The sequence below is a fragment of the Seriola aureovittata genome, chromosome 17 (assembly GCF_021018895.1).
Source record: "Seriola aureovittata isolate HTS-2021-v1 ecotype China chromosome 17, ASM2101889v1, whole genome shotgun sequence".
Lineage (NCBI taxonomy): Eukaryota > Metazoa > Chordata > Actinopteri > Carangiformes > Carangidae > Seriola > Seriola aureovittata.
The window spans coordinates 5,309,494-5,335,715 of NC_079380.1; the positions used below are offsets into that span (position 1 = coordinate 5,309,494).

Below are 26,222 nucleotides of genomic sequence, written 5' to 3' on the forward strand. Positions count from 1 at the left end.
TCTGCAGATAACTATTGACGTGTATTGTAGTGTAATTTTCGACCTGCTGGTATATACTTATCAAAATTGGACTGCAGACAGACAATTAAGTCCATCATTAATAACTGAGGGGAATTCAGTCTGAGATTGGTCAGACTGGAGGGTGTGTCAAGAGAGGGGAGAGTCCAGGCTGAGACAAGTGTTAATGTCCAACAGAGGGGTAAATAGGAGAGCAGGGAGGGGTTCATTTTTCTTAGTAGCGGGGCGATGAAGGCAAAGAAGATTATTTCTTGGTTGGCAGATGAGAGATTTTTAAAAAGGGCAGTCTCCAGCTTTAGAGGCCAAGAGAGTGTCACCAAATTCAGTAAGACGAGCCAGTAATATCTCCAGGTAAGGAGCAGCTCCAACCAAACGCAGGAGCCAGAAAAAGAACAATCAAAAACCCTCTCTCGGTGTTCGCCGGCGACCGTCTGATCTAATGAGTCTGATGCAGCTTCAGGGATTCTTCACTCCACTGAAAAACTTGCTGTGACTTAATATAAACGAGAATCAAAATGGATTTAAACTTTCCTTGGCTTGTAGTTTAGATTAAAATACACTCTGCCCTGCAGTGTGTCTGACCTCACACACACACACACACACACACACACACACACACTCCCTCACAGGTGTCAGCACTTATCACCCTCTCCTCTGCTGAAAAGTAAAGGAGCAGTCTGTTGTTTTTTTTTTCTTTTTGTGTGTGTGTGTGTGTGTGTGTTTGTTTGCTTGTTTTGGGACGATTACTCTGAGAAGCCTATGAACTCCTCCTCATCTTCAGAAGAGTTGCTGGAAGGATACCCAGAATCCGTCCACAGTAATTGCATTGGTGTTTAGAGAAGGAGATGAGTTGATAGAGGCACATCATTCTTGCTTAGCCCGTTTCATCATTTTTAAATACATACAGGATTAAAGTCTCTTATCTGAGAGCAAAAATCCATCTACTCACTCTCCCTGCAAAATCTATGTCCAGCCAGCTCTGAATTAATCCCATTCCCCAGACATCTGACAGCAGAGAGCACACACACCACCGTCTGAATTTTGAGACTGATACAGCTGGCTGTAAACTTATGTTACCTAGAGTTAGGGTTAGTATAAATGAATGAAAAACTACAATCAGGATTTTACCTCGCAGCTGCTGGACTGATTTTTCTGCCATGATTTACAGTAGATGTGAGTGAAGGGGAAGCCAGCGCTAGTCACTACTAATAATTCTGAGTGATCCTCTGAGGCATGAATGTCTAAGCCAGAGGTGGCGAATGTCCTTGATGCTATTTCTGAATCTGGTCATCAGAATACCTCGGCGTTCGCCAGCCACCAATGGCATGACTCTCAAACCGCCAGCTTTCTGTGTGACACAAAATCAGCCAACAGATGCCTCCAGGGATATAGACGGACACTCATTATGAAATTAATTGGATTTATTCCTGGTTGGGAACAAATTATTCTTCAGCATGTCTTCCCAAATATTGCTGTCATGAGGCTGTGTTGTTGAGACGTTACAGACTGTGTCAGATGTTTACTGAAGCAGGCGGACAGGTTGAAGGCACTGTCCAAAGCAGATTGTAAAATCAACACCTCTCAGGCCTTTGGACAAATTGCCATCCAGAATGTCTGCCCTGCAGGATATGAGAATAACGATTGTGTCTCCTCATCTTTATGTGTGTGCGCGCGTGTGTGTGTGTGTGTGTGTGTGTGCAGCTGGCTGACTGTGCAGTATGTGTGTGTGTTGTTACTGTGGCTGAGCCTGGGTTTGTCCGTGTCTAAGTATATCTAGTGTTGTATGGAACCTCTCCCAGTGTCTGTGGTTACTCCTATTGGGCAGTTCCCCAGTTGAGTTTGTGGTGAAATGTGAACAAGGCAAATATGGGCCTGTTTTCCTGCATGGGCTAACTTTAGCACACTTAAGACAGATGGATGTTTGAACAGTAGTGCAAAAACTGGACCGGTCTTTTTTTTTTTTTTTTCCTTCTTTGTGGTTGAAAAATGAATAGGGCCACATTGGATGGAGTGGGCCCATTCAGTGCTGTGGTTGTGTGCTTTTTGCAAATTGTAAATCTGGTATTTGGCATCACATTCTCTTGCTAGGCTTCACTGGCTGCATGGCACAAGCACAGGAAGAGAAGTCCAGTGAAATATGTCACTTAACAACATTGTAGGCAGGGCGCAGAGCTGGCGCCTGTGAGGTTAATTCCGAAACTCAAAGACAAAAGGAAGAAAACTTGATAAGAAACAAATATAAGCCTGTTAAATAGTTCAAGTCAAGTTCAGTAAAGGAAACAATATATTTAATATTTTGCATCTATTTTTGATTTTGCCAAAGAGCAATATGCAAACAATTTCATGCAAATGAGCAGATGTTTCTCCTCCAATCCTCGATATACATACTCATCTTTACAGCTCCACTCATCGCTCCATCAAGTGCCACTTTAAATTAAACGCTCATCAGTTTTAACAGAATCTCAAAGAATGGATCAAATTGCACTCAACAGAGAGAGTATAGCCAGAGAAAGAAAAGCAGAAGATTGCCCTTTGTGTTTTTCTCTGTAAGTGCACAGGATAAAGGATTAAGGGCTTTGCAATTTAGCACAATTCATATACATAGAACAATACGAATCTATAGGCTGTGGATCATTTTGTTATAAAAGCCCACAGTCCACATCAGCGCATGTAAACGTGAATATGGTGTTTTCTTTACCCTTGGAAACAGTGCTACAGGTGTTGCATACATAAATATGCCATCCTGTATGTGCTTACACACAACATGCGTTCAAAGAAGAAGAAAGAGTGTTTGTCTCTCGCACAATTTGAGACCATCCGCCACACATTAATAGCTGTTCCCAGGGGGGCTGCACGTCAGAGATGTAGAAATTTATCAGTCTGAGAGTGAGCAAAGAAGTGAAGCATAAAGAGGAGTTGATCGTGGACTCCGTGCTCAGCTTGGAAAAAGAAAAAGCAGCACAAAAGGTTGAAAGGGGGGCATAGCTAAGCCGGACCTTGACCTCAGACAGAGAGAGACATCAGCTCAAGCCCACTTGAGCTAGTCTGGAGAATATTCCCTATAAATGCTTGTCCGTTTTTCTGGTTCAATTGCTGCAAGGTAAGAGTGACATGTAATATCTCCATCGTAACAAAATTGTCACTTTTAAAATCTCAGTTACAGCCGCGTTAGCAGCAGCTCCAGGGACGGGGATGCCAGTCAAGGCGTTTGGTCTGGTGAGACAGCACGTCTCTCCTGGGTGAAATATGACGTTTGGATGGATTTCCATGACAACAAACCTCACACAATTAAGCCAGTCTCTACATTTTGAGCCCATCAGTGCCTAAGTGACAGAGGGTGTGTATACTGCCATTTTTATCATCTAAGAAATTCAATATAAACTGTCAATATTCCAAATGAAGACACAATGAGACAACTCTCTAATTGCTCTCAATATTTAGGACAGCGAGGGCATTTTCTAAGTGTGGACATGTGTCGATTTGTGATTGATTGTGGACAAGTTGAATAGAAATTACAATCTGACATCAGAAATTTATGTTTAGGAGAAAAATAAACAAAGTATAAAGTAAAATAGTCTGATGCTGATTTTTGTTTGATTTTCATCGTCACAATAACAGATAAACTACCAGCTGCAACGGGCCAACTGCACAAACAGGACGCTGGCACACACAATCTCAGCTGTAGCACCTGAACACCAGTGAGAGATTAAGCAGAAAAGAAGAAATAGGCTGAAATGTGAAAACATGTGTTGCTGCATAATTAGTTAAATAACCCCCAGTTTCAAATCAGTTCAAACAACCACATTTAAACATGACGAGTGGTGTCCATGACGTTCATCTGGGAGTGAAAAAGATTGCTGCTATAAAATGTACGTGCCCTCCGCCACAACCTGCTGCAGGCATAACGTGTCCTTAGTGTGTCAGAAATCTGCAATTACTTCAAACAGGGACAAAGTTGATATTGTTAATAATGGCCTCTTCCTTCCATAAAGGCATTTGCACTTGATGGAACAGAGATCGAACTTCATTCCTATTCCTGTTTTTCTGACAGTGAATGTAAAATTGCTGTGGTGTTGATACTGGAGGTGCAGCTTTGTTTACTTTTTAAATAAGCTGTCCTCTCTCTATTAGCCTGTTTCTTTAATCAAAAGTCACTCTTGTATACTGTCAATCCCTTTTTTTTTTTTTGCTCTAAATTGTTGTTCTTTTTTTCTCTTATCTTTTGTAATACCATTTCTCCGCTGTGTTTGTGTGTGCGTGCGTGCTAACCTTCACAGGCTGCCACACATACACACACACACACACACACATATATACACACACACACACACACATATACATATACACAAACACATATATATACAAGAGCACCCACACTCACATACACACACAAACACAGTGCAGCCTTAGTGATAGGATCAGTCTGATGCTGTATAAATTTCCCCAGTACACTGTTGTACGTGCACACACACACACACACACACACACACACACACACAGAAACACAGAAAGAGAACAAATGCCCTCCCTGTGCGCTGCCAAAGGACTGCTGCAAACAAAGATTAGAGAAAACACATCAATTTATGTGCCACTGCTTTTTATTTACTCTCGGGCTCGGGCTCCGGGTGACGGGGACTGCAAACACTCGGCCCCAGCGTTCCACTCCCGAGCCATCCGCACTGTGGTTGAAGCTTCTTTTTCAATAAGCACAAAACTGACTCCTGTATAATTACACTCATTAGGGAACTGTAGCCTGGACTTTACATAATCAACACTGATGCACTGGACACAAAGACATGAAGCTTCAAAGACCTCAGGCCCGTTCTGTAGTTGCAGTAATGACAATACAGCGGTAATGACGGTAATGATTCTTTGATGATGCCAATTATACACGGGCCTGTGTGCTCCCTTCACCAACCCCCCCCCCACTTATCCTCCTGTCTCTCTGCCATCACTGACCTTACTGTATGTGGTGAAATGCCCGGAGCTCTGGCTGATTGTCAGGAGAGTTTTGATCCTCACCCGTCTGATACATGTCAACCAGGGGAACAAAATATCCTGTCGCGGTCATATTGCTTACAGTCGCCACTGTCAGGACGGCTTAACGGTGAGGAATCCTCACAACAGAATTATTTGCATCCAGCTGTTTAGTCGGGAGTCTTTCCCTCTGGCTACCTTTTCCTTTGCCTTCATGAATGTGTAACTCTCTGTCTCCTCTGAGGCAGTGAATTTCATTTTCTTTTTGTTGATTGTGTTCGTTTGTATTTCGCAGGTCAGTTCTTGTCCTCTGGGCAGCAGAGGATACATTTAGTCAAGTGTAAATGCCTCATGTTTGCTGAATTGTGTACTCTCTGTTGCCAGAATCAGAGGGTAACTCGCGTTTAGGATTGTGCTTGTAACTGTGTGTGTGTGTGTGTGTGTGTGTGTGTGTGTGTGTGTGTGTGTGTGTGTGTGTGTGTGTGTGTGTGTGTGTGTGTGTGTGTGTGTGTGTGTGTGTGTGTGTGTGTGTGTGTGTGTGTGTGTGAGAGAGAGAGAGAAAGCCGTCTTCCTGACAATGTGAGTTATATGTGGTCATGTGACATGTACGAGCATCTCACTGGCTTGTGCTCGTCGGTGTCCCCCTCTCATCAGTGTGATTTAGGAGCTGCTAACGTGCTTGCAGTGTTTGCGCTGGTCCACCTGGAGGCCAGTTTCTGCCTGCGCCAGGAAGAACCAACAGCCCCCCCACCCCCCAACCCCCCAACCCCCACCCCCCGCCATGCCCAAACTGTGGCCACCACAGCGGATGGGTGGGGTGTATGTATGTGTGTGTGTGTGTGGGGGGGGTTCTCTCCGAGGTGGGCTGGTGGTTAAAGCTGGTTTGAGCTGGGGAAAGTGCTATAGTATTTCAGGATCAGTGAGCAGCAGACACAAGATCATAAATAGAGTTTTTATTGCTGAGCTGCTATGCTGGGTGAGCTCGGGTCTTTCAGCAAGATCACAGCAGTGATTGATGGTTCCCATGTGCCAAGGGAGGAGGGTGTGCGGTGTGGGCGTGGGGGGAGCACATCAGACAGCGGAAACAGTGGACATGGCAAGGCTGGCAGAGGCGCCTCCCCTCCCTCTCCTCCCCCAGGGTTACCCCCCTGACAATCTCTTGTCCTGTGTCAGCCCCACAGATCTCTGTGTGCAGGCGCAGCATGGGCTCTTGTCTCACACAGTTTCTACCGGGGGCTGAAAGAGTCTTCAACAACCCCGCAGGCCCCTTCACTACAAACACACTCACATGCGTACAGGTGAAAGCTTTAAAAGTCTTCTGGTCCTGGTTAGCCTCCATTCAGCAGGTGTATTCATAGCTACATAAGAGTAGCTTGTTTGTTCCCTCCAGGGGTAAGTGAAGTACAACAGCACTGCTGCACCATTTGCACAAAGGTCTTTTGATTTTTGATTAAGTAGTCTATTTGTGTAACCCTTCAAAGCCCCTGAAAACTGCCTCAAATCGTAAGAATTTATGAACATTAAATATTCACGACGCAACAAGAAACAATCAAAGTTACAGAAACATCTTTCAGCGATTAAATTAAGACTCAAAATCTCAGCTAATCTGCTTTATTAGCTCCGTTTGAATGTGGTTTGATTTGACTGTCAGCAGATTCTTCAAACCAGTTGGAAAACAACAGATGAACAAAAGGGAAAATCAGAAATCTCAAATCTGAAATAAGCTCAGCTGGACTCCACCACTCATGGTAAAAATCTGATTGAGAAAATAAGTTATCAGGCTATTTAAGAAAGTGAGGAATCTTTTTGTTTCTTCTGTGAAATCCAAATTCTACCAGACTTAATGCAAAAATTGCACATTTATTTATTTATTTACTCATCTGACTTTTTAAATAATTTAGTTACGAAAAATATTTTCATGGAAATCTGAAAGAGTGCTCGTTTTGCTCGGTAACAAAGCGATGCGCATTCAAAATGCAGATAGTGTAGCAGGCAAAAATACTTTCCTCTGTGCACTCTGCCCAGTTTCAGTGTCACGCTTCATACGTATCCACTGAGGGTCTGGGGTCAGCTTTATTTACTGCAAAATGCAAATTGCAAAAAAAGAAAATCAGTTATCATTCAAGCTAAATTTTCTGTTTTTTCTTTTTTCTTTTTCTTTTTTTTTTTTAAATGAGAAGATTTTGTCACATCTGTGCCAGCCTGGTCACCATGGTAACAGTCATGCTTACGCCACCTCTGCAGGAGGCTAAACTATTTCACAAAACGACAAGCCTGAGGTCGAGACTCACCTTTGCATGTTAGACACTGGAGCTGCTTTTTTATGATCAGATGGTTTTATGTTCTGCTGACTCTTGATGTGACGTAGTGATGGAGGACAGAGGGGATGTGATACGCTCTGTGTGTCATGTTCTGTAGGTCTCCATTATGAGGGTTTTTGTTTTTACAACCATGCTAATTCCGGGTGCCTAGCTGAGTAGTTTGGCAGGAGTGTGAGGAGGTTGCGTGGTTGAGGACCACAGAGATTTTTTTCATTGGGTGCCAGAGAGCAGCGTTGCTCAAAGCTTTTGAGAAAACATCTGATGGAGCCTCTTGAGTGCTCCCAGATTGGCAACATGAATAGCAGCTTTCAGAGAGGCTGCTTGCCCTAATGTGTTTTCAAGCACTGTGTGTGTGTGTGTGTGTGTGTGTGAGTGTGTGTGCCCACATTTGTGTTTGTGTGAGTTTTTTCATGCATGTAGGTATGTATGCATCATAGACTCCACTTTACTCTGTGTACAAGTGTATGTGGGGGTGTGTGTGTGTGGGTGTGTGTGTGTCTGAGCGGTTTCGGTGTTTACATAAATAACTCGAGGCAATAATCCAGCAGCAGAAATGCACAGCTGTGTGTATTTCAGGGACTTTTTTCCAATGGTGATGTCTCAATCCTTCACAGAGCTGTAGACCTACCTTTTCATTTATTTATAGAGACAGTAGCTGCATACGAAACAAACAGCTCCTCTCTGTGACGCTCTCTCCTGGGAAGGCTTCTCCTCTGACCGCACAGCTCTGCCTGGAAAAACTGAGGTGTTCGAGCAGCAGCCTTTACTGACAGGAGTGTGTTTGCTTGTTTGTCTCTTTCGACATTACTGTCCTGTTCTCCTGTTAACCCCCCACATATCCACCCGCCAGGTCTTTACAGCCATTTGTGCAAACGTAACCAAGAGAAGACGTCTCCCAGCTTCAGCTCTCATACACTTGCATGTTTTATTTAGCTGTATGCGTAATTCAGCCGTTCTAATTTGAACTTAAATGTCTGCAAACATCATCAGAGCTGTTTCATAAGCCATACACTCCCAGTTGTTTTCCTGTTTGTCTGTCTGATGCAGTCCTCCACAGAGGCAGCACAGCCGTTGCAGCATTTTGGCTTGCAGGGCTGCACAGACAGCAAGCGGGCATGGAGTCATCAAGCAGCATGACAGAGGGGGCCTCGCTGGTCCTCAGAGAGCCACACTGCAGCACTCTGTCTCCCCCAAGTGGTGCGTCACCACTCCCCAGGACCACCACCACCACCACCGCTTGGACTGAGCTTTGTACAGTGTGATCATGTCTGCAGTTCATCGTGCCCAGTTTGTCATTTTATTGTCTCCTGATGACGATGTCTTCCCGTGCGTGTGTGTTAGCAGTGCAGGTGTCACTGTGTTTGGAGGGTGCTGACAAGCGTGGCTTACAACAGACAGGAGAGGGGTCAGATTCCACACACTCTTCTACAAAGCTTTGGGAATCATGGGTATTTTTGCCTGTGTGTGCCCCTGTGGCTATCAGGTTTTACCAGGGTGGCTTTGTATGCTGGGTGAGTCTGGTCCGGGCAGGGTGGGGAAAATGATACCTCCATCCACGGGAGATGTGACACACGGCCTCACTTTAACGCCATGAGGCTAAGGCGTTGCACATGCTACAGCTGGGATGCTTTGGAAAGGGAAGGAAGCATCTGACGTTCACTCTGAAAAAACTTTAGAGCATGATGTGGTCTGACCCCTGAGCTGTGAAGTCAACCCCTGGCGTCTTTTCCTCCTGTTCACTGTGCTGTCTTTTGTCCTCTACCGCAGGTATGAAACGTCCGTTCAGCCCATCAGCTCTGCCCAGCACCGAGCTGGACAGGAGGGGGTTCGGCGCCGCGCTGGGAGCTCAGATGGACGTGGAGCCTTGCTGCGAAACCCAGGATGATGGCGCGGTACCAGACGAGCAGTCACAAGGGGGCGTCATGCCCTCTGCACTCTACAGACCCAAAAGGGAGAGGAAGCAGCGGAGCTACACATTGTGTGAGGTCTGCAACATCCAACTCAACTCAGCCGCTCAGGCCCAGATTCACTACAACGGCAAATCCCACCAGAAGAGACTCAAGCAGATCAGCAATGGCAAGATGCCAAGCAACACAGGTAGGCCTCAAGTGCTGCTCGACTGACCATCGGTTTGTTTGTTTATTGTTGCAAAATTAGATATGAAAGCAGAACATTGGATAAACTGCTGTGCTGCTGGATTTTGTAAGACCGCCTCGCACAATAGGGCCATGCAGATTAACAGAATCCCACACACTGTTCACAGCACACTGTCACCAGCCTCCGTGTGCCAATTCCCCCTACTTGTATTCAACAGAAGTTAAACAAATTGGATTCTATTTGCTGAAATGTGTTCAGACGGAGCCTTGGGCTGAAGATACACACAGACGCACACAAACCCACACCGCACGCACGCACACATGCACGCACACACGCACGCAAGTGGAGCAGAGCTGAATGAAGTCAGAAAGTGAGAAGCTAATTAAGTGCTGGTTGTGTTTGATGGCTGTGCTTCTGGGAGAGATGCTGGAGTGAAGTTGGACATTTTGTCATTCTAGTCACAGCCTCGATTAGGACTCGACTGCAGAGGAATCAGTGTCTCCGTTAAGTTTGACTTGTTCACACTCCTGGTGTTTCCTTTTACTCGTCCCTCAGTCTTGCCAACAGGATGCACACTAAAGAAAACACCCAAAACACACAAGAAAAGCGCGCAGGCAGCCAATACGCTCACACACCCCTGGAAAAAATGAGCATGTAGAAATGAAAAACACTTTTTAGAAACCCAGTTCAGGTGTTAATTGTCATGTGAGTGGATCTCTGTAGCGACAGGTCGTCTGAGGACTGAGGGGTCACAGTTGTGTGTGGCTGCCTAGTTTGTTCTCGACACTGAGAGACATGGCGATCACGTCTCAGCACAGCAGCTTCCTGAGCGGGAAGATGTCTGTCTGAACGAACCAATCACATGGCTTACATCTGCCCTCCAGACATGCACACTGTCAACAGCCAGCAGGGCTTCGTAGATCACGTGTTCAGATGCATGTATGTTTTTGGTTTTTTTTTTCCATTTGCATCTGCATGTGTGTGTGTGTGTGTGTGTGTGTGTGTGTGTGTGTGTGTGTGTGTGTGTGTGTGTGTGTGTGTTTGATTGTAAAAGAGCTTCAACCAGCACGGTTTGAAACAGGCGTTTTCTCACATCAGGATATGATATTTTTCAAAGGAAGTGGAATAATGTCATCCCAGTGATAGATCTGTATGGTTCAATGTCGAGCCCTGAGAAGATATTTCTAAGGTACCAGTGGACTGGCGCTCAAGGAAGAAGGCTTGCTCAACAGTTTCAATTCCAATACGGCTCGGGGAGTAAATGTGTCAAGTCTATGTATCCTTGACCAGAGCACTTGAAAACCAACTTCTCTTACACCAGAGATTTTTTTTTTTGTTGATTTTTTTTTTTTTTATGGGAGACTTTTATGGGAGAATTTATCTCTAAAAATGTTCTTTTATAGCAGCTGAAGTTCAAATAAAACTGGATTAAACCGCTGTTTGTAAAAGCTATGTAGTGCTACTGGAACTGTTGCATGAAGTTACAGATACAGTTATACATAATTTGGTGATTTAATGATGATTTTAATGGTCGAGTGATCTGAGTATCATCCTGTGAGCTCAGTGTAGGATGAGAAGAACTTTATTTCGTGTTAAGGTTCGGTGTGGTCGTGTTTTTATCACTCAGAAGTGGAAAGCCAATGATAATGATGAATTGGTCTCTCAATGAAGAGATGGTTGAAATATTGCTGGTGTCAGATCTCCACTGTACTGTTGAAACACAGACCAATTAAAGCTACATGCTCCTGCAGATACTTTTTCTTCCTGTTTTAGCTTCTGTTTACATTAAGACACTGAGTTTCACTAGAAAAAAACAGAGCTTTTTGTTTGTGCTGACACGTGATCGTTATGTGACTTCTGACAAACACGGCTGTCTGCTGGTGCCTGTGGTTCTCCATGTGATGACTTAATGCCGGGTTTGTCAGTGACATTTTTTTTTTTTGTCAGAAGTCAGTACGAGTATGAAATATTCATTTGTTATGCAGCAGTTATGACAGTTAATCAAATCATTATTTTGTTGTGCGTCATCTGACAACAGATGCACAAAAAGTGGAACAAAGACAACACATGGCTCTGTTGAAGCAGAAATGTTGTTGTTTGCAAAGCAGGAAAGAGACGAGGACATTTAAACACTTTTGTCAATGTGGGCAGCAAAACTTTTCAGAAATTGTTCTGAAAATGTCAGAATCGACAGAAAACTTTCAAGAGTAAACAGTGCCTTCAGCTTTATCTCCATCAGTGTGGCCAGTGCCTGAGATCAGCACATCAGAACCCCTAATGCTCTGAGCTGGAAATTGGGTTTTAGCATTTTCACACAAAGTGCTTAGGCCCTGCTTTCTGCTGAGAACGTCCTCACCCACAAAACAGAGCTTGTATTCTTTCTTTCTTTCTTCCTTCCTTCCTTGCTTCCTTCCCTCCCATACCATAATATTTACAGCCTACCTTTCGCCATCTATAAACTCAGAACAAAAACAGATAAACAACAGAACAAAAGAACATAAAAGTCAGACACGCTGAATAGCATGCACACAAAAGGGTATTGTCCTTCTTTGTACTATTTTTATTCATTTTTTAATAAGACATGAAAATTACCATCCATCCGTTCACACACTCCGTCCACAGCATTTAAAGCCTTGGCTCTAATCAGCCCAATGCAGCAGGTTCAATCAGCAGCAGAGGCGGCCGGTGAGGTGGAGCTGACTGACAGGCTGTTTCTAGTCCAGCTAGTCGGTGAGTTTTGTGCTGTAGGAACTCAAACACTTAATTCTCACCTCTTTCTTCACCTTTTTGTTTATTCCACAAACAAAAGAGTGCAGACTGACAGACCTGCAGCTTTTTAGAAGACATGTTGAGACACATTTACATTACATTTACATTGGCAGAAAAATGCATGGGTTACTTTGTTTTTGTTGGTTTCTTTGCATCAGCTGCAGTCTTCGCTGTATGTCCAAGTGCGACTTTTGACAGAAGGCATGAGACGATGCAAACTGTTTGATCAGTCAGCCTTTGTCATCACCAGCACTTTGAGGTCGGCTTGGTGTGTCACAGTGCCTCAATGGAGCGGACCAAGCGAGCGTGGAAACCTCATAAATCCTGTAATATAGCAGAAACTCGAGTCATACGCTCAGAGCACGTGTTGTCTAAATTCCCTGTTTTGCCACACTGCTGCAGGTGATGTAGACCGCATATAGAAAAGTTTGTGTGTGTGTGTGTGTGTGTGTGTGTGTGTGTGTGTGTGTGTGTGTGTGTGTGTGTGTGTGTTTATGTGTTGTGTGGTGCAGTGTGTGTGTGTGAGCGGCGCTGGGCATGCTGAACTGTTGTGGTGTGCAGATTCTCTCTGACATGCAGTCACAATCACACAGCCTTATCTCTGCTCACCTTCTGCTGACTCCCCCAGGCAGCCAGCCCTGCTGTGTCCTCAGCTTCACCACAGCTTCTATGTGTGTGTGTGTGTGTGTGTGTGTGTGTGTGTGTGTGTGTATGTGTGTGTGTGTGTGTGTGTGTGTGTGTGTGCATGTGTGCATGCTGCATGTCGGGCTCAGATATTTTTAGACTTCTTAAATGCTGCACAGTCTGTAGCTTGTGCTGTGGAGACATGAACGCGTGCTCTGGTGAATCTGTGGTTATGTCAGCCCGCATATGTACAGTAAGGCATGTGTGCCTGGTATGGATGTTTATAGGTTTATGGATTCCATGAATAAAGAACGGAGACGTTTTTTTCTCTTTCAATCAATGTGTGTGTGTCTGTGTGTGTTTCTCCCAGCGAATCGTCTCCATGTCGACGAGCGTTTCCCTCCCTCTCTGCTTCACTGAGCTGACAGTGGGTCCAGGCTCTTTTCTCTCTCTCCCTCTCTCTCTCTCTCCTCTCTCCCTCTCTCCTGTCTCCCTTCCTCCCTCCCTCTCTCCTCTTCCTCTTCTCTCTTTGTTCCTCATGGCGTGGATGTTGGACATGTGGCGCAGTCAGTCTTCCTAGAAGATGAATGTGTCAGTGATTAAGTTATTTCACTCTGTTATCATGGAGAATAATATGTAGAGAAGCTTGGTGCTGACAGATCTGAGGGGAGAGAGGGCGTCCAGATGTTTGGGTGACTGTGCGTTCGGGTGCTAATTTATGCAGCTTATGCCCATTTTTATCTTGTAATGTTTCACAATATGTGATATTATAAATTCGCTGTGAATGCCTGCTGACTCTATTTGTTATACAATCATTTTAAAATTAAGGTGGTAATGACTTACATTAAGAACGACAACATTTATTTTTCCATCAACTAGACTCAAACAAAAACATTCCCTGAAGATAGAATAAAGCCACTTTAGGAAAATAAACTCAACAAAAGGACGACTTAAAGTAGTTTTTTGTGGCAGTTCTTTTGTGCCTGCTAATGTTGGCTATACTTCATCCTGTCCGAGAAGAAAAACAGTGTCTGGCTCGCAATATTTCAATGCCACAGCAGAGATTTTTAACCAGAGCTAGAGCGGATGGTGGATAGATATTTTACAGATATTGATATGTCATTGTTTGTCACAAATGTGTTTCTGTCACTTTGATAATTTCCTCACCGATCACAGCTATAATAATAATAATGATAATATAATTATCAGATTTTGTTAGATTATGTTATTGTTGGCATAAAAATCCTATAAAAAATATAGGAAGCCCACGTGCTTTATGGATGACATAGTTTCAGTGTAACTTCACGTTACAAGAGAAAATTGAATCCAGATGCTGTTTCTTATTCTCCTTATCTCAGTCCTGCTTGAGATTTCACCCTCACAGTGAAACCTTTCACATGTGTGATGTGAAGCTATAGTGCACCCAGACATCTGCACAGAGAGACATACGTTTACACTACACCTTCAATAAACTTTTAGGTAACACAAGTTAATGAGTTCAGGAGTTCAGTACATCGCTCAAGGACACACTGACCTGTCACCAGTGGTCACCTCATTTACAATAACACATTACTCATCATTTGTTTCCAAAGCATCACATTTATTTGAAGTCTGTGGGAGGTCAGGTCAAGTCTGGAGGCATCATTTTTGTGACTCGAGTTAACCAACATCTGCAGCTCCGGTTGTTACTCCGACAGGGTGAGTAAATTGGAGCTCAACGCACAGCAACTTAAGAAAACACGTGCAAAAACACAAATTCAGAAAACAACTTCATCGGTTTGACAACAACATGCGCTTCAAACACACACAACACAACGGAAGTGTTTCCAGGGGACACTAAAAAGTGATGAACCTGGTTGGGACTGGGTTGTGTGACTTATATAACGAGAGAGAGAGAGAGAGAGTTGTTTTCTGAATCTGCAGCGCGTTTGTGTATTTGCATGAGTTTTCTTAAGTTGCAGTGTGTTGAGCTCTCAGTGATCTTCACTCGCTCTCTGAACAGCAGCAGCTCTTCCAGCCACATTAATGTGCCTTTAGCGTCACTGATCGCTTGTGTGTTGGCGCATGTGAGCGTGAAACCCCGTCTACTTCCTTTCTCCTTGCAGTTCTCAGTGGTGAGGCTGGGAGACCTCGGACTTCCTCTGACCCACCAATGAGCAGCAGAGAGTCCAGTCCTCTGAGGGAGACTGGCCTTAATCCTTTATAATTGCCATTGTTGGACTCGCAGCTAGACACACCAAAATATAGAGACTGAACAAAAACAAACATGACACCCCCCCCTGACAGAAATGCCACATGCGCATGCACGCACACACGGCTGAATTGTGCGGTGCTGTAAATCAGCTTCCTTTTCAGAGCAGATGATCAAATGATGATGAAAGGGTGCGGAGAGAGAGAAATAGGAGAAGGGATTGGAGAGTGGACAGCGGCCTGGCCTGATATGACCCAGCAGAGCTGCCTGTGGGTCTATAAATCTAACAGTCTGACTGCACGCTGTTTGCCTGTGTGTGGCTGTTGTGTTAATCTCCCGTAGCTTTGTGAGGAGGCATAAATGTGTCATGTTTGGATGTGTTTTCTTGGAGACAGAAAATGAGAGGAGGAGAGAGAGAGAGAGGGAGAGAATTTGCATTTCCTTTTTTTTTTCTTTTTTTTACACAGTCCTCCATATCGCATTTTCCTTTGATTTGTGCATATTTTGTTGCTGTGTGTGTGTGTGTGTGTGTGTTAGTATATGTTTGTGTAATGTGAGCCTCCTCTTCATGGTGAGTCTCTTCATCATGGTCCCTGTCTGATTCCATCTCTCTGGCTCTGTTTTAATAAAGCGTGAGGAATTGGATTAAAGGCAAGGATTTTCTGCATGTATGCATTTGCGCATCTGCGTTTTATTTTTGTGCCGTCTTGCCATTTTCCTCTTTTTCGCCCCCAGCAGAGTGAAATGACTTCTCTCCCTCCTCACGCCTTTGGACATACACGTCGTTGGTGTTTATGCGGTGATCTTAGTGTCTCTTCTGATCCTTGTGAATTGCTGAGTGTTGCCTCTCTCTGGTTGGTCTATTTGATGTTTTCATCAGCTGCTATGGAAGCCTGTGTGCAGTAGCTGCTGGTTGATGGCTCTGTCTAATTACAGGAAACACTTGCTTCCACTTTGATGTCATTTTGAAGCGTGGGCATACATTAAAAAAAATCACAGATGGTGGTATCTATAATGACAAAAGAAATTCTTTAAATAAATGACAACACATAAAATACACATTACCCAGAAGCCAGTGAGGGTAAATAGGAGTTTGCGATGACCTATTTCATATCAGACGGAGTTAATAATACTAACATAATTGCATTTGAGTATCTGTCTTTTCCTGGCATTGGGTAAGTGTGTAAATCTCCTGAAATATGATGTGGCTGTGGAATCCTGCACTTTGTTCCCACCCATCCACCTCAGATGCCCCCTGCTCGCTGTCCTCCTGTCTCCCTCCTCTCCGCTTTGCCCCCGGGGTGCGCCCCTCTGTGTGACGGCAGTTCAAACTCTGGGAAAAGGTCGGCAGGCGTACTGGGGTCGACACACAGGGCCCAGTGGAGCAAGAAACATGAGGAATGACGCTCATAAGGCCACGGGGAGAGGGGGGCGCAGCTCTCAGATGACTGTGTTTACCCGGGCTCTGACAGGTCGGCCGGCTCCGTCTGTGGAAAGAAGGCCAAGCAGATCTCACTATCAGCCCTTATCTGGCCTGTCTCATACACAAGCCCGCATCGCCACGGCTGCTGCAGACATATCTGCTAAATTAATTGAACCATTTGCCAGTTCGTTAAATGTCATAAAATATCAGTCAGTTTCAACAGCGCTTTGTCAATTCAGTCACCGAGCAAGAAGTTACTGCTACCCTCGATCCCTGCATCACCGCGCCCTTCTTTATTCCGTAAGCTCCTAATAGAGTTGTACTCATTGGGTTTTTCACTCTGTGTGTGTGTGTGTGTGTGTGTGTGTGTGTGTGTGTGTGTGTGTGTGTGGTGTGTGTGTGTGTGTGTGTGTGTGTGTGTGTGTGTGTGTGTGTGTGTGTGTGTGTGTGGGGTGGGGGGGTGTCATATGGACAGAAGCTCCTCCAACATTCACTGATCATCAGTAGAGATAATGTAAAGTTTCATTTAGAAACAGAGCCTCTCTCTCTCTCTCTCTCTCTCTCTCTCTCTCTCTCTCTCTCTCTCTCTCTCTCTCTCTCTCTCTCTCTCTCTCTCTCTCTCTCTCTCTCTCTCTTTCTCTCTCTTTTAGCCTATCTGGCTCTCCTCCCCCTCTGGAACATTAAAGCCTGTCTTTGTGGGAGGAGGAGAGTCCCTTTAACTGACCCCCACCCCACCCCAACCTCACCTCCACCCCAATCTCACCTGCACCTTAGCCATCCTCTTAGCACCGTCATTACAGGCCTCTAGAAGGGCAAAATTACAGCAGAGTGACTTATTACCAGCTGTTTCCAAGGCCGGGACAGAGGTTAGAGAGGGAAAAAAGGTACGGACAAGAGTAAAGGGGAGGTGGCGAGAGAGTGATAAAGCAGATGAGGGAGAGGAATGAGGAAGATGGAGGTTTCTAAGAGAGGGGGAAGATTCACATCAAAAAGACTGAGACAGAGGGAAGGGGTTAAGATTAGAAAGGAGATGGAGAGGCTGGCTTGAATAGAGAGAGTAGATGATGTCTGAGAGAGAGAGAGAGAGAGAGAGAGAGAGAGAGAGAAGCAGACGTTGAAAAACACTGTCATTTACAGAGCAAGCCTGGGCTGTCTGCTAATGGACACATGATATATGGCCCCTGAAAGTTTGCTCTGCCTCACAGCTCCCAAAGTTCACACATACCTACCATCCCTCACATCCGCTGCCTTGCCAACGGAAGCAACACACTATGGGATGCCAGAGCCATCTCTGTGGAGGGTAACTGAGTTTTGAGTCTGCCAGCACTGGGATGTTAGTGTGTTTTTTTTGTTTTTTTTTGTTTTTTGAATTTGATCTAATCTCACGAGAGCCCTTGTATCACATCGAATGAGTGGAATCAGCGGCAAAGCAGTCTGACAGCGTTGGAGCATTAGCTAGTGCGCGGTGTGGTGGACCTCCAGAGACCCTCGCCGTGTCGTACACGAAACTGAAGTAGACAAGCTTTTGTAAACAGATGTAAACTCGGTGGAATGGGATGAGAGTGAGAGTGGGAGGAGGGCACGTATGATGCGCCAACAAACACAAAAATAAACATCTCATTGGTGTAGATGACAGCAGGGTTTTTCTTTTTTGTTTGTTTGTTTGTTTTTTTTTTCGCCCTAACGCGCTCACAAAAGGCAAAACACACACCATCACATCCTCACACATCTCACACTTTGTTCCCAACTCCAGTTAAATCCCAGGATAAACACGTATTTAACTAGATGTTTACACCAACCGTACACGCGCAGGAGGACACACAGAGATCCAATGGGGAAGCCAAATGCTTTAACTGTAAACACGACCACCTTTCCATCCATTTTCTAAGTCTTATGCATATTCATATCATAGTTGGGAGTAAACTGACTTTAGTGAAGCCTGTGAACCTCAAACACAGAGGCAACTCAGACAAACAGATTCAAATAGAACAGCATTTAAAAGCCAAATGAAGAAGAAAAATTAAAATGACAGAAAATTCATTCAAATACTGAAGTGAGGTTTAGTTAAACAGCCCCAAACTGGCTGATTTATCTCTGATGTTTTCCAGCCTGTACAATATTATGACCCCTAATTAGCTTAGACCCTCAATCTGGATAAAGAAACACCTTTTCAACAGGAAAAATAAAATCACAACACACAAAAATAATAGATTAAAGTACATTTTAATAAGTGCAGTAATAAGTTCTCCCAAATTTAAAACGGGAAAACACGCATAATGATGGAGATGTTTTATATCAGCCTTCAACTTGTTTGTGTCCCAACATTCGTCGCCAGCTGACTTGTGATCTTAACCCACTGTAGTGTAGGTGTGGGTGTGCCAGTTCTTTTCAGGTTTTATGCAAATACGCCCAGTTCCTCGGTGAGAACGGCCGAAAGAGACAACCACAGCTTCCTCCTGACACACACACACACACACACACACACACACACACACACAGACACACACGCACACACACACAGACACACACGCACACACACACAGACACACACGCACACACACACAGACACACGCACGCACACAATGCCATTTAGAAAGCGAGTGAGGCAACTCATGGATGATTTTCATTGTTATTCATGTATTAATTTATTCGCTCATGGCAGACGTGAAACAGGGCTGTAATATGCAGATGTGGGTTTGTTTCTCGATGGGAATTTTCCGGTCCACTGCCTCGAGCTGCCACTAATAATAAAGACAGGCAAGAGGGGTGGGGGGTGGGTGGAGGGGGGGAGTAGGGGGGGAGGGGCAGAGAGAGAGAGAGAGAGTAGCGAGAGTTAGAGAGGGAAGGTTGGAGTTGTCAAGATGCCTCCAGTCATACACCAGCTCTCAAACAAAACCCCCACTCTCTTTCCCCTACACACACTTAGACACACACACAGACGCATGCGGGCAGTGACCAGGTGTGATCTCGCTCTGAATGATCTTGTCCTTGACACGAAGGTGAGCATGTAAAGTTGTCCTCTCTCGATTGTTGACAAGACGCTTTAGCAGCTGCAGTCTGTTGCTCCTCTGACTTTAGATCAGCAGGAGAAGCTGATTTTTAAACTACAGTTAATGTTACAACACATTAAAGATACAAGGCAAACACCAGCCACCCACGGGACAGTTCAAACTCAGCATGTCGGCACCTACTGATATTTACTAGCAGCGAGGCTTTTAATAACTAGAATTACCTCCTCGTGGTTTTCTGCCTCCTCCACTACATCCCTGTTTATCCAGAGTCATATAAAACATGAACCATTTGTTTGCGCTTTTGTCATAATTGCTGTGTGAAGTCTTGAGTAATGGCTAAAAAATGTTTTGTGAGGTCAAACTGACCTTGACCTTTTGACCTTTGACCACCAAAATATAATCAGTTCGTCGTTGAGTTGCTGAGATATCGTGTCCGTGAGAACGGGAGGGACGGAGGGACGACCTGAAAACAATATGTCTCCGGCTCTGACTGTCACCGGCACGGAGATTTATAAAAAAGTACAGCCAACCACTTTTTGACCCTCATCAACATGAGCCTTCATTTCTCAGCTCATAAAGAAAACAAACAGCTCTGTCATGCAGCTGTGTAATGTTTCTTCGCTGACATGCACGCTGTAAGTCGTGCAGTCTTGGTAAGAAAATGAGCAGTTAAAAAAAAAAAAAAAAGATTGTGTCACTGCCTGAGACATAAATAGCCAAGGACTGTGAGACACCCTGCAGGCAATTGGCTGTGAGACATGTTGTTTCCTGCACGTGTTGTTGTGGCGTGGCACCGGGGTTAGTTCCTTGCAGGAGGGTCGGAGGCTCTTGGAACATTGCCATGCTGGAGGAGTAATGATGTCAAGGACAAGATGCTAACAGGCAGCAAAGGATTGACTCTATTCTCTCTTCCCTGCTGCATTCATAAGAGATATTAACCCCCTCTTGTCTGTGTAATTGAGTGGTGGAATGGCAGCTGCAGGAGAGGAAAGTGGAGAGAGAAGCCCCGTGAGAGTTCACATGGCGATGGATGAAAGTCAAAGCCAATCACACGTCGACGTTAGTCGGATGCTGAGCTACTTAGAATTAAGGAGGAAGGGAAGACTTCAAAGATGCAACCTGGGATGCACACATGCTGCTGCTATCAGCTCGTGTAAATACTATCAAAATAAAAAGATAATACTGTCCCTATATAGTTTGTTTCCTAACGTGTTGTATTTGCGGAATACGCAGGGAAAGACAATAAAATACTAACTTCATTAAAAAGGAATTTCTCTCGCATAATTAGCATAATTACAGTAGTGCAACAACACTGCAAACTAAGAAGAGATCATTGTAAATTGAAAGCTAATTAGCAACATTGTCAGATGTTTAGGAGGTCAGGCAATCAACGCATTGACACATGAGTTTTCAAAGTGAAATGAGACGACAAACAAAGCTCCGGCGAGGCCAAAAAAGGCAAATAACAAGAAGCAAACAAAACAAAATGACTTAACATGCCAAGGGAGCAATTCCAAGAGTCCCGAACACGATTAACTGCATCAATAAAGAGACACAGTTGCAGAGATGATGAGCTATACGTTCAGTCAGTAGACAGTCAGCGTATTTCAGTTTTCATGATGTGTTTGTTCTTTTGTCTAATATTTCTAATCTACTTCATGAATAAAGAAGTGTGTTAAAGGCATGTTAATATACAACTAATATACAAGTAGTGAAACAAGTATTCACATCCTTGAAGCAAACATAACAATGCAACAGTGCAATGAATTGTTCCTCACAAGTAACAGTCTCAAAATCTTACTGTGCACTGTTCTTGTAAACAAACAAACAAGGCCACGTTTACATTCAGTGTTATTCACCAAAACACATTGTGTGTGTCCTTGACACCTCAGATGTGTTGAATGCATTTCCTTCCTCATGCAACGCTGACTTAAATACATAAATATATTTTTATGTTGTGTGTTGTTTAAAGTTTTAAGTGTTGTTGGGTAGGTTTCTTGCATTACCAGCGCCAACTGCCAACTCATCAGCTGAATGGTGTAAAACCGGTGGCAGGACTGTGTCTTTCACTGCTCACACTTGTGCATGTGCATCTTTGTGCACATGCACGACACAAAGAAAGCATGGCGCCCACTCTAAAAACATAACTGGTTATTATAAACTCCACAGTAAGTAAAAGTTCAGCGGTATTAACAGTGTGTCAAATTTAAATGTAAATTTAAAAGTAACAATCCAGTAGAATCAACCCTGTTGATTTATATTATCATATATGATTGGATGATCATTATGCATAAACATATTTCCCGTTGAAATGTAATTGAATACAGGCATACATTAGCAGAAATTGGTCATAATCGAGCAAAGTACAAGTACCTCAGAATTGTGCGTCAGTACAGTATTCCACCACCGCTATAAACACAAACCTCACAGCATCCATCATGCATGCTGACGTCTTGTTCCCCTCAGAGTTGTAGACACACACGCATGGCTATCTGGAGCCGAAGCCCACAGGCATGCACCCAGGCCGGAGTCCAAGCCGTGTCAAATCAGCAGAGTCTTCACCAGAGGCCAAATCTGTAGCGTATAATTAGCTTTTAATCAGCACCCTCATTCAGGCGAGCAGTGAAGATTAGCCCAGCTTGGGCCCTGCTTAAAATAAGCATTCATAAATGCGTGTGAAAGCCTCTGACCCATCGCATCCAATCAGACACACAATATCAACCTCCCTCCCTGCTGTCCTCTCTCTTCTGGCTTTCCCCCGCTCATGCCTATAAAGCTCCTCTTTATTTTCCCTTCTCTCATCCTGTCTTCTGTCTTCTTTGAATTCAAACATTTTCCAGGGATGTTGTTCTGCCCATCATCATTTTTAAAAGAAATAAACAGCAACCTCTGCTGTTTAGTTCCAGCGCATTGTTTGCCAGTGTGCAAGGGCACAAGAAGCTACACACACACCACAACAAGCCTGACCTTCATGACACCTTCTGCGCTGGAGGGTCTATTTGGATAATCCAATATGGAGAATTTAAAAGTGAGTGTCTTTATTAAAAAAGCTGCTGGGGTTCGAGAGTGTAACATTTTAGATGAGCTCGTCTCGTCTAATCCCTGCCTCTCTCTGGGGTGAGCCGCAGCATTTATGACGGTAATGAAGTGCAGTGAGATGAAAGCGTTTTTAATGGGATTTAGTTAAACTGGGACACAAACCAGAAAGTCAGAGAGAGGGGAGGAACACACTTCCTCATCATCACAGCCAACGTCATTGTTATTTCTGCTCTCATGCACGACTGGCCTCCGTGATGTGATTATTTAATGAATGTGTGTGTCACCTCTCTTGTCTATTGGCTGTGAGCGACGTCAGTCACAAACCTGTCGTAGAGCTGTGCTCATGCTGCTCCTGTGGTTTTTCTTTTCCTCCTGTTTCATTTTTTCCAGTCGACGTCGTTCCTCACTCTTCACGCTCGTGCCTCCTCCTCTGGCGCTGTTCAGTGAACAAACAGTGACTGTAGAGTGTGTTGCAGGCTGAGCTGACACCAGGCTGCCTGGTTCAGGTTCAGTCTCTAAAAAGCCAAATATGTTTTGATTGAGATCCTTGATGATGAGCCTGAGACAAGAGCTGCTGCAGGGATCTGCAAGGGCATATGGTGCAAGAGTGTGTGTGTGTGTGTGTGTGTGTGTGTGTGTGTGTGTGTGTGTCCGGGATGTTACTCGTTGCAACTCTCGCTTGTTGCCACCAGAAATACAAGTTGAATAAATTATGAATATTTTATTCATGTACAGTTCATTTGCATTCAGTTCAGTTCAGTTGTTATGCAGCCTCCTGCCACTAGCTGGGGCTGCAGCCCCCCCCCCCCCCCCCCCCCCCCACATTCAGCACAGGTATGTGTATTTAACCTGCAAGGGAGGAGGGCTACTGGTGCTAGCACTGCTAACGTTGCTACTGCTAAGACTAGGCAAACCAATATGACATGCAGTGTTTCCCATTAATTACCTACCTGTCTTGCCAGTCTAGTTTCATAATAAACAGAAAATATTTTCTCTCCAGTCTCTCTCAGAAAAACAGTGGCTTAGTGTGACTGCTAACTAGAGGAATATTGTAAATTTGAATTTGATTTTAATGGACTGGGAAGTTTGTCATTAGTACAACTGTGTGTGTGTGTGTGTGTGCAGGCTTGTTTTCCATACTGTATCCCTCTTACGTCGAGGTATTATTATGTTGTGTGCAGCAGACGCTCAGAAGAAAGGATCCTTTGCTAGAAGTTGAGACACAAATCTAGCAGCCCCAGGCAGTGTATTTCTTCTCTGATTTGCAAGAAACCACAGACACACACATGCACACACACAGAGCACATCACAGCTTTATTAAAGCACCAAAAGAAATAAAGAAGGAGTAAAATGCTGTTTAAGATGGCCACAAAACTCAGCAGAGAGAAATGTTTATGCTCCAAAATGGAAATGATGGTAACTTAACAGAGAAGTAGATTAAAATAGTTGGGCTGATTATAGATTTTGACATCACGACTGATTGGATACACCAAGAAGGGTTTGCATCTGTGGTCTGGGCTGGGTGCAGTTGACAGCTGGGAGGGAAATCAAAGTGTTTCATGTATAAAGTTCAAATCTTTTGCCTTCCAGTCTAGTTGTTTTAGTGTGATTGTGTGTGTGTGTGTGTGTGTGTGTGTGTGTGTGTGTGTGTGTGTGTGTGTGTGTGTTTGAGAGAGAGTGTGTGTGTGTGCGAGTGTGTGTTTTTTGTTTGTTTCTTTTTATAGTTTTACGGCTGAAAAAAATTCAAAATGATTTTGATGTACTTTCAGTTGTGGATTATTCTATAATCCATTTAATCCAGGTTTCAGTGCAGAAAAACTGCTGAGGTGAGGTTTACCTTGGTTTTACACAGTTCACTAACTGTCAGCTTTTTGCAAAGTTACACACCTTTTTGCCTTTTTACCTCAATTTAGCTTTTCCTTTGTTTCTTCACCTTTTCTGCACAATTTGCAGCAGAAATGAGCGAGGCAAATTGTTGGTAAAGTAACACTCAGAAATTCATTCATTTTGAGGGATTACTGAGATGCAGCCGTCTAATTGTTGCTCATTGTGTTGTTTAATGTATTTACCTTCAGACCATCCATCTGTGTTGGTGGATGGTTATGTGTGTTTGTTTGTGTGTGTGTGTGGGGGGGGGGGGGGCACTCTGCACGCTCTGGCACTGCAGTCAAGACAAAAGGGGGGGGGGTGTACATACCAGGAAACAAATCAGTGTGAGCGGCTGTCGCAGTGAGGCGTTCAGACTGCGAGAGCCAGTGTATGTGACCAGTGCGCGGTCCAGCTCGCTCCAGCCAGCCAGCGATCCTGCTGCTGCTGTGATGAGTTTGGCTCATGACCTCCTCGGGGCCGCGCTGCAATATTGGCCCCCCGCTTATTGTTCTGTCAACAGCATCTGTTGGGCCCGATAACAGGATTAGACCAGCCCCCTATAGGCCCGCTGGAGCTAGCCTGGATTAGCCAGCAAGACCTATCTTTTCATACAAGTGAGTGTCTGTGTTTGTATATGTGTGTGTGTGTGTGTGTGTGTGTGTGTGTGTGTGTGTGGATGTGGATGTAATTCTATGTCAGAGTCAATCCTTTCTATCCTGTCATAGAACCCACACCACAGCAAAAGAGGTCTGATTCCAGCTCTCATCCCATCATCTCTCATCCAGCAGATAAAGCCTAATTTCATCTCTCCTACCAGATTTTTTTTTCTTTTATCATCACCATTTTCCAGATCTCTCATTGCACTCTCACCGGTTCACTACAAGGACAGACATTTGTATTAAGAATGGGCTCTGAAGTGCAAAGTAAATCGAGCTTGGTTATCCCGACCAGTAGACTGAAGGTCATGTCAAGGTCCAGGCATGTGTCGCTCATGAATATGGCATTTTTCTCTCTGGCTTCATTACACGCCATGCTGGTTTTCCAGGTAATAAAGAGAACAGAGAAGAGAAGGAGGCATAAGGTTGAATCCTTGGATTAAAATCTCATAAAAAGTAAGGCACTATGATAATAATCTATGATAATAAAATAATAATGTGTTTGTTGTGGTGCCTGCCAGAGTCATTCATCACAAAATCAGGACAAAACACAGAGCTCTTAATGTCTGGGAGAGTCACACGCACTTACGCACGCACGCACACACGCACTCACGCACGCACTCATGCTTGCATAGAGGCCAACATTGGCCGTGGCTCCTCAAAGGGATGTGAGAAGCAAGCAGGAAGGGCTCGATCACAGAATACGCAGCGGGAATCTCACAGGAGCATGACAACAACGTCCCCAGCCTCCTCCACTTCCCCCCAGGGATAAACAAATCCCACTTCCCCCTCCCCATGTTTTTCCCCCCTCTGAGAATATACCTGCAAAACTGGTCGTACTCCTGCGACATTCCTGCCCAGCCCTGCACCCGGCTGATCTGTTTGGTTCCACTTGACCCAGGAATTTAGCGGCGTTCTGGATTAAAAGTGGAAAAGAGGTTTTTCTCTGCTGCGTGTGAGACCCGGCTTACTGTGTGTGTTTTTCCCATGTCTGTGTGTTTTGTGTCAGAGAAACAGGTGAGACTTTGGTGAAAAAAAAAAAAAAGAAAAAATCTGAGCCACCCTCAGTGTCTCAGAACAGAGTAGTTGCTGTGAAAGAGAAGCCGAGGAGTAAATAAACTAGTTTTCATTCACGTAGCGCTCCCCTCTCTTCTCCGCTCCGTCTCTCTCATCTCCATCGCACTCTCCTTCTAGAGCCCTAATCAGGGAAAGGACTTCCAGCTTCTT

At 44.5% G+C, this 26,222-nt stretch overlaps 1 protein-coding gene across 3 annotated transcripts in view; it reads left to right on the plus strand.

Moving 5' to 3' along the window:
- znf385c (zinc finger protein 385C) overlaps positions 1–26,222 on the plus strand; it is a 133,327-nt gene that overhangs the window by 37,862 nt on the left and 69,243 nt on the right. For all 3 annotated transcript variants that reach the window (XM_056401975.1, XM_056401977.1, XM_056401976.1), the window contains exon 2: positions 9,084–9,413. In XM_056401975.1, coding sequence (XP_056257950.1) covers positions 9,086–9,413 — 328 coding nt within the window. In that variant the 5' untranslated portion in view covers positions 9,084–9,085. The remainder of the gene's footprint in view (positions 1–9,083; positions 9,414–26,222) is intronic.